The sequence below is a fragment of the Cryptotermes secundus genome, unplaced genomic scaffold (assembly GCF_002891405.2).
Source record: "Cryptotermes secundus unplaced genomic scaffold, Csec_1.0 scaffold461, whole genome shotgun sequence".
NCBI classification, from domain to species: domain Eukaryota; kingdom Metazoa; phylum Arthropoda; class Insecta; order Blattodea; family Kalotermitidae; genus Cryptotermes; species Cryptotermes secundus.
This window is the reverse complement of record NW_019739952.1, coordinates 76,709-85,709: the sequence shown is the minus strand read 5'-3', so window position 1 is coordinate 85,709 and position 9,001 is coordinate 76,709. Positions and strand designations below refer to the sequence as shown.

Sequence of the window (9,001 nt, the reverse complement as noted above, 5' to 3'; positions counted from 1 at the left end):
TCCAGTACAGAATTGACTAGTTGTCCCAGTTGTCTTCCTTATGATCACACGGCACGGCCAGCGCTGGCAACACCATTAATCCTCGTATGTGTATCCGTTGCCGAGGGAATGTGTTTACCGAGCCGTTTCCCAGCATCGGCCGTCTATTCTTTCTTATAAGAATCTGTTGGCTAGCAACGGATGTCGCTCCGTTGTCTGTTTCGTGGCCTTTACCTAGATACGAATATTGTTTCAGAGCCGTTCTCTAGCAACTGCCACTTCTCTGGCTCCACAGTTTTTGATTTGACCAAATACGTCACAGTATCAAGGAACAACACAAGCTCATCGGTTTCAACATTAGCTTACTTGTTTCGAAGATTATGGGTAGGATAATATTAAGAATAATTTCGGGAAAATATTGTTAATAATTCAGTTATTTTTGTCGTGTCATATTAACAAGTACAAACTATAATTGCAATTTTTTTTTGAGTGGCTGTAACAATAGGTCTTTTACTTTGTAGTAAGGACACGAAATATAAACGTTTTAAAAATTCCCACGAAAATATTTTTAACTAGAAGGGATGAATAGCTAAACATTGTGAGATATATTTACGTAAGGAGGAATTTAACATATCTAACATATCTAATACTGTTTTGATAGCTGAAACAAGGTTACGATGGGCTTCTCGTGTACCACGAATAAGAGAAAGAGAACTTACAGAGGGAAGTCTGTTGGAGAAGGGTCATTCGGAAAAGCGACAATGGAATAGATCAACAGCTTTAGATACATGTCAGGAAAATCTGTCCTGAGGATGGAGGATGGACTGAAGTATGGTGGGCTTTGCTTTTGGTTCGGATGTCTATTCATATATACAAGAAAATCTGTAGGCTGGAATGCATGCAGTAGCAGGAGTTCCGATGTTTCGGAGAAACTTGCCAACTGCGCGGTAAAACTTGTAGGCGCTTTCCTATTTCTGACGATTCGGAGAAATTTCTAATTGCACGGTAAGATTTGAAGGCTATATGATTCGCCTTGGAAACCTTATATCTCAAAATTTTGATCTAATTAAATTGTTTTCATTTGTAATAACTTTCTTAATTAATCATTTTTCCGGTCATGGTAGCTGAGCGGTCTAAGGCATGTACTGTCTTCGCTCGTTTGGAAACCGGGATCGTGGGTTCGAATCCCACTCAGGGCATGGATGTTTAGTTTGTGTGTGTGCGTTTCTCTGTGTTTGTGTACAGGTAGAGGCCTTGCGGCTACCTGATCACCCGCCCAAGGAGTCCTACCGAATGTGTAAGATCTAGAAAAACCGAAGTGATCGGAGAAGTTCATGGAGGTAGGCCTAGGCCCACTGGGGCTGTGGTGCCAAGGGGGGAGGGGGGGAATTAATCATTTTCTCCCATCGAAAAATTATGACTAGAATTCCGTATAAGAGAAAATTATGATTTCAGTTTACTTCTCTTCTCAGACCATTACAAGTCTAATTCAACGTCAAGTCTCTGCCCTTCTAGAGTAATTGCGTCTTAAATTTTCAGATCTTCCAAGAGAGACGGAGAGCTGCATTTGCCCTCCGTACTGCCACTTGTATTATAATCATGTTTACTAATGTAACGTTGTTTTATCGCATACAGATGTTTTAGAATTACAAAAGGTGATAATTAAGTCGGACAAACCTACGTACTCTAATACACTGTAATATAAGAAGCCAGTTTTAAAGACATAATTTTCGAGCTTTCATGTAATCTGGTGAATTTCTTTAGTTCCGTCACTTTCCTATAGCAACCTTGGTTTTCGTGGCCACCATGCTATCTACATTAGAATTAGTTGTTCCTGCGGTTTTGTCTCCTTGCGGGCACCGGAAGAACCCTCAGCCATTACCCCCATTACGAGGTATACAAAAACATTCGTGGCGTCTAGGGACTAAAATCAAGAGAGATGCGTTATCTGCAATTCCAAGTAGCAGACCCATAGTATTCTCTTGTAGTTACAACACTGATCGCAGAGGCAGCACTTGCTTAGAATTGTTTATATCGATAACACGTAGGCACGCATGGCGAGCGTTGTTAGCGTTGTTTCGAGTTGTGAGTTCTTGCGAGTTTCTACCACGAGAAAGCGGTGTAAATTTCAGTCTCTTTGCGTTGTGTGATTTTAGGCGAGGAAGGAGGTAAAGTGATATCTATATTCATCTAGTACTCGTCGTCTTGCATTACATTGTACTAAATTAGTTGTGGTACAGAAATGTATATTCTTCATTGTAGATTAATTTAGAATATTTTTATTAGCGATCTACGAGTATGACGTACGAGTATTTAGAATGTATAAAAATTAATAATTAATTTCTCTGTTGCAGGCCAAAATGGCAAAACCAAAAGGAGAGAAGAAAAGTAAATCAGCGATCAATGAAGTAGTTACCCGCGAATATACCATTAACCTACATAAAAGACTTCATGGAGTCGGATTCAAGAAACGTGCACCACGTGCTGTGAAAGAAATTCGTAAATTCGCAATGAAGCAGATGGGTACACCCGACGTTCGAGTCGATACGCGACTTAACAAACAAGTGTGGTCAAAGGGTATCAGGTATGTAAATACATGTCACTTGTACAGATATAATGTAATTAAAGAGTCATATGATGCTGCATGACGTTTAAAAGTTTAAGCTGACAAATGTATCTCTTAGCTATTTACTGAAATAAATATCAAACGTACTGTTTACAGAATACAGTAGTTCAGTTTGGTACATGTGCAAGTTTCATGTTGAATTCTCATGTTGAGTCTGGCGAAATAAAAGATAAAAATATCACCCGAAAGGAAAGTGAGGGAAGATACAAAAGAGATTACATTATGTTGTGACAGCAATATCTGTAACAGGACTCAGTAGGCAAAAAAGACTGGAAAGAATTTGATATAATGTTAGAGGCACAGCAGTCATTCTTGGGCAAAGAAAATGAGTAGGTAAGATTATGTTATCATTGGATGTTTAGCTGTTTAGTTTGGCATCACATCGAAACCTTCACATTCACTGCTGTGAGATTTTCATATTGTATACAGAATATCATATGTTAAATTGCTAGAAGCACTTCAGTTTGATATGCTTCCATAGGTTTATGAGAATGTGAAACAAGAAATTCATTTTTATATCTTTTCACTATAGGGAAGTGATACAACCAAGCCACAGCTGAATAGCAAGTTGAACTGTATCAGTGGCAGAATCTTATTAAAACTAAGTCGTCATTGCAATGCAGCTAGAATTTGGTGTCAGTGTAATCAGTGGGACACTCCCTCTCACAAACCATTCATCTCAGGGTTTCAGAGTGGCATAAAGAAGGCTGTATACGGGAGACAGAACCATTGGGTAGGCCTTATCCTGTACACACACTGGAGAACATTTCATAAGTACGTGTATGTTGATTGCAGTCCAAGACATTCAGTTTCCAAGAATTATACTTCTCTTGTCTGACCTGTGCAGCAAATTTTTACACTTCCATCCCTGCATAATAGATCCTCCAACAGCTTTTACAGGGAAGAATTTGTAAAGTGTTGCTCAGTTTAGTTGAATCTGATGAAAGACAAGCTAGACTTAATGAACAGTTTGTTGATGAGTGATGAATTGCACTTGCACCTAACTGGTGCATTGAATAGAACTTCCATTACACAGTTCAGAGGTCACTGTATGGTGTTCTTCCTCATCTCTGAGATTAGACAGCAATGGGCAGACCATCACAGTCAGTGTGGAGAAGAATAAATGGTCTACTTCAGCATGAAGCTTTGTGGTTCCAGCAAGATCAAGGTGTATGCCACACTGCTTGCATAAAGTCTGAGTACCATTTGCAACATATTCCCATAGCATGTGATTTCATGATTTGCAGACGGGTGTTGGCCACCTTCATCGCTTGGGCAAGGTGTAGAACACGTGTCCAGAAATACTTGATCTTAAAATACAAATATGTGAAGAAACTGAAAGAAAGCCGATTCTAGTGCTGTAGTTGTAGTGTCTGATCAGTAAAGGTTACATGAATTCACCATAGAAGAGAGCAGCACTAACTTTATGTAGTTTCTTCATGGCATAAAGATATGGTGTTTATATTAGTTTTAATAATTTTCTATTTCTAGGAATGTACCTTTTCGTGTGCGAGTTCGTCTGTCCCGGAGAAGAAACGATGATGAAGATTCACCAAACAAGCTGTACACATTAGTTACCTATGTTCCAGTGGCATCTTTTAAGGGATTACAGACTGAAAATGTTGATGCCAGTCAGGAATAACTGCTGTATAACTGATTTCATACAATAAAACTGTCCTCTTAATGCCAGTATGATTTTCCATTTCAGTTAACCCCTTAATGTTTTAAATACAATACCTACACTTTATTTTGCTGATATCACTTGGCCGTAGTGATGAAAGTATACAGAGTGATTCACGAAGTTTTACCCCCACTTAGGGAGGGCATTCCTGAGGTAATTTGGAACAAAAAATGTTAATATACTAATGGTATCCAGCTCATAATTAAAGAGATACAGTAATTTGAAAACCGGCGAAAAATCTTTTTTTCTTCGAATTTCAGTCAAAACACATTAGAAATACAATACAAACACTTTTTAAATTGTTAATGTTTTAGGAAAGAAGCATTCTAAAACCATTTTTTTTCAATTTCTTAATTTTGCTTTGTGCAACATTTTTTATCGATTTTATGTTACAAAATTACATTATTTTCAGCATCCCATTCTGTAAACTTACCAGTGGTTGCATATCACACCCTTCTATCAATCTGTTTCCTTTAAACTGTAGTGCTTTAGACGACTAGATTTACATAAGAATTCCAAAAATTTCTCCCTGCACGTCAACACAACGCGTCGCAAGCGTATGAACCGCGCTCATAGCATTTCACAGTTCCACACGTTTTTTTCCTTATTGTCATCGCTGTGTCCAGTATATGTTCAAGCAATGCTCCATGTGTTTGTACCTTTACCTGGTACACAATGTCCTTCATCCAGCCCCAAATGCAATAAAATGAACGGCCCGATTAACTGATCATACAGAACACCACACCAGACATTGACACTAAATCGGTGTTGAAAATTCGATTCTGTCGTGGCACGGGGATTATTGTCTGCCCAGACATTAAGTTGTGACTGTTGTTGACCCCGTCACGTGTAAATTGTGCCTCATCGCAGAACATTATCAAGTGGTACAACTGCTGATTTCCATTTAACCAGTTGCAGAACTGCAGACGTAGAGCACGGTCTCCTGGTTGTAGGTGTTGTATTTGTTGTAAATGATAAGGATGCAGCCCGTTCTCATGAAGAGTCCTCCATGCCATGGACTGAGAAACACCAAACCGCTGAGCTAGACGTCTTGTACTGGCATGAGGAATGCGTTCTACAGCATCAAGAATGGTTTCTTCTTTGCACAATTCATGTTGATTTCGTTCGTATTGTATACGAATGCTGGAGAGAGAACCAGTTTGTCTTAATTTGCTGAATGTACTGCTAATGGATTTAGGATTTGGAATCCTGCGAATAGGATAACGCCGGTGATATTCGGCAGCAGCGGCTCTCGCATTTCCATCACATACACCCAAGCAAACACCATATCGGCATATTCCTCAGTGGAAAATGTGTACAGCATCTTAACTTCACCCACTGTCCTCTTCACTACTAGATTGCTTTGCCTAGGTTCACGCAACATTCCAGCCGGTCAGCTTATCTGCTGACACAGCTGACTGGAATGCAAGGTCACCTGGGGGGAAGCATAGCGCTGCATTCACATTGATGTGTTTCATAAAAATATATTGTTACTCCGTAACTATTGAAAATCAATCAAAAGTTTATAAGGAAATTTTGCAGGAATATGTACCTTAAGCTGGGGTAAAACTTCGTGAATCACTCTGTATAAACTTGAAAAGTGTAAATCTTTTCCTGTTGCATTAAGCATTTAAATCCCATCTTCCCATGCTGACCATTTCAATAGGGGATTTATGAATGATTTTTTTATCTAATGCAAATTAAATTTATTGTTAACAAAATAGCTTGCTGAATTTTAGCTTCTGACAGCAGCAATGACAAATTCTGTGGTTCTTGGATGTGAATTGTGTAGTGCAGTAGAAGTACACTAGTGTTTTGGAGGGTCATACTGCCTGCATCTTGAGAGTCAAGAAGTAACCAAAGCAAGAAGTAGTGTTTTGGAGGGTCATACTGCCTGCATCTTGAGAGTCAAGAAGTAACCAAAGCAAGAAGTAGGTGGTAAGCAGACCTGTACTTTCTTTCACAATCCAGGAGTTAGCACACTACAAAATAGCTTGTTCATGCAACTTTCAGTTTCCAAGTACTCACAGTTCAGATATATGTTTTGCTGTATTCAGAATGGATCAAGGTTGAATCTGATTTGAATCTAGCTGTTGTTTTGAGTTTCTTGCAGCACTCTTGATTTTCTCCAGATAATGGTGAAGTACAAGAGGCTGTCCACTTCACACCATGATGATAAATACCCGTACACAAAATAGGGTTCCTTCATACAGACTAAGAGTAATGTAGTGTGGTACTGATGTAAAATTGTATTTTGGGGGGTTGCTCATACCAAATCATTGCCAGGAACATTGCTGTCTTGACAGTATCTGTAGTTTACCTCAATCCCTCGCAAATGCTGGGATAGTATCACAGGCCATGACCCCTGCATACAAATTGCTTTATAAAATATTCACCAGTTTCCATATCTTTGATGTTGTAAAGTATGAGAGAGCATCATAAAATAAAGAAAAAAAAAATCACAGCTCTTCGTTGTCTGGTATCCAGGAATCCAAAGTTCTCTTCCAACAGGTGAAATTTCAAGAATTTTTAATTTTATAAAGGTATTCAAAAACAAATTTGTGATGGACATATGTTCACCTGCCATGCAGTAATAATCCCAGCCACCACTAGTAGCACTACTTGTAAACTTCCCCATACAGACACCATTATAATAGAGCTTGAATCTGTGATTATGTTACAGTTTATGCATCCAAAATCTTCATGTGTCAGCCTACAGTGTTGCGTGGGAAGACCCAAATGCAAGAACTAACGTGAAAATGTGTTGTTTTAAATTAATATTGGGTTATAATAATTGATTTTCTTATGCAACCACCAAATTAATTTGATAGGCTCACCCGATTCCATCTACTTGCTGGAAAGCAGGCATACTCTATTACAGCTTTTAAGCCATAAGGTTTCGAATTCATAACGGCAATGTACGTAGGTTGTACTGAACGTCATGAGCAACAATTTTTTGTAAAGTAACAAGCTTTATTATTGACAAACCAAATACACCACCTCAATCTACAGACCTTTCTTTATTTTTCCACATTATTGCCACTTCTGTGTACACGTTTTTCCCAGCGTTCTGGGAGTTTGAAAATTCCCCTTCTGTAAAATTTCATTCCAGCTATCTGAAGACACCGACGCACTGCTTTCTGAATTCAGTGCCCTAATGGAAGTGTGTGCATGGGTGCGAGCAGTGTTTGAAGATGGGTGAAACATTTTAAAGATGGGAACACCAGCATCGAAGATGAGCCTCGGAGCGGTCGTCCTTGAACAGCCTTGACTGTGGACACAATAGCCCGGAAACTTGGAATAGGGCACAGTGCAGTACATGAGATGATTGAAAGGTTGAACTATAGGAAAGTCTGTGCTTGTTGGTTCGTGTGGTTATTGACCGAAGACCACAAAGGTCAAATTGGAAGCAATTGCAAAGATGGGGTGGGAAGTTCCTCCACACCCCTCCTATAGCCCTGATCTGGCACCCTCCGGCTACCATCTTTTTGGATTTGTGAAGGATCAGCTGCGTGGACAATGTTTTGAGACAAGGGAGGCAATTCAGAAAGCAGTGCGTCAGTGTCTTTGGATGACTGGAATGGAATTTTACAGAAGGGGAATTTCCAGACTCCCAGAACGCTGGGAGAAATGTGTACAAGGATGTGGTGATTATGTGGAAAAATAAAGAAAGGTCTGTAGATTGAGGAGGTGTATTTGGTTTGTCAATAATAAAGCATGTTACTTTATAAAAAATTGTTGCTCATGACTTTCAGTACAACCCTTGTGTAACTAGCCTGTATAAAGAGAATGGCTGCAGCATGAGTACTGAGGAGTGCATTAGAATTAAAATTTTAAAGGAAATGATCTGTGAGAAAACCCAGAACAAGCTGGTTTTCCTCACTATAAGATTAGCTAATCTGAACTCTTTAGTTATTCTACCTTGTCCTTTTTTGTTCTTATAATGCATTTGTACTTGTAGTATTTGGGCATTCTGGTCAGAGAGCCCTGTTTCCACCGCTTTAAAGTTGTATTGCCATAAGCTTTTGTTTAGTATTATTTGGTCTATGGCTGTTTGGCTTTTAGGTCCTATTCTTGTTGGGACATCAACTATTGCTTGCAAGCCATATTGTCTGTAGTTGTGGATTAACACTTCTTTTTAGAAAATCTACATTGAGATCTCCTGCTATAATAATATTCTTTCCTTTATTGGTCAGTTTGCTAAGTAATTTATTCAGAGTTTTAATGTTAATTTACTTAATCCAAACTGATGCATATGAAGGGATGTTAACAGAACTCTTGCTATGACGCCTTTCATCTTTTGTAATATTTTCGCATTGACGGTTTTATAAATTCACGGATGGCTTCTCATACCTGACCCGTAGAAATGAGTTGCATTAAGTTCTGATTAATAAAAATTCCATTTTCCCGTAAATTTTTTCTTCTCGCGTAGTACGTCAATTAAATTTTCGCGTTCCACATTCTCTTACCGGCGGATGGCTAAGTGGATTTGTCGAGAAATTCAGGGTTGAGTGTTGTTGGAGATGATTATTTTGTAAAGGGAGAATGAAACATACGACTCGTAAGTGTCGTGTAGCCTAATAAATGGGTTCCCTCGAAACTGTCGTACGTACCACATTCTACGGCGTCACATTCCACTAAACCTCTGTGACTGTAAATTTACGCATGTTTAAAGAAGTGAAAGAACACAAAATATTTGGATAATTGCCAACTTT

The 9,001-nt window shown here is 38.9% G+C and overlaps 1 protein-coding gene across 1 annotated transcript; it reads left to right on the top strand.

Moving 5' to 3' along the window:
- The first annotated feature begins 2,037 nt into the window (after positions 1-2,037).
- LOC111872124 (60S ribosomal protein L31) lies at positions 2,038-4,294 on the top strand. Its single transcript, XM_023865705.2, has 3 exons — positions 2,038-2,147; positions 2,334-2,563; positions 4,097-4,294. Exons 2-3 carry the CDS (start codon positions 2,340-2,342, stop codon positions 4,245-4,247), a joined length of 375 nt encoding a protein of 124 aa, XP_023721473.1. The 5' UTR covers positions 2,038-2,147; positions 2,334-2,339; the 3' UTR covers positions 4,248-4,294.
- Positions 4,295-9,001: the final 4,707 nt, after the last annotated feature.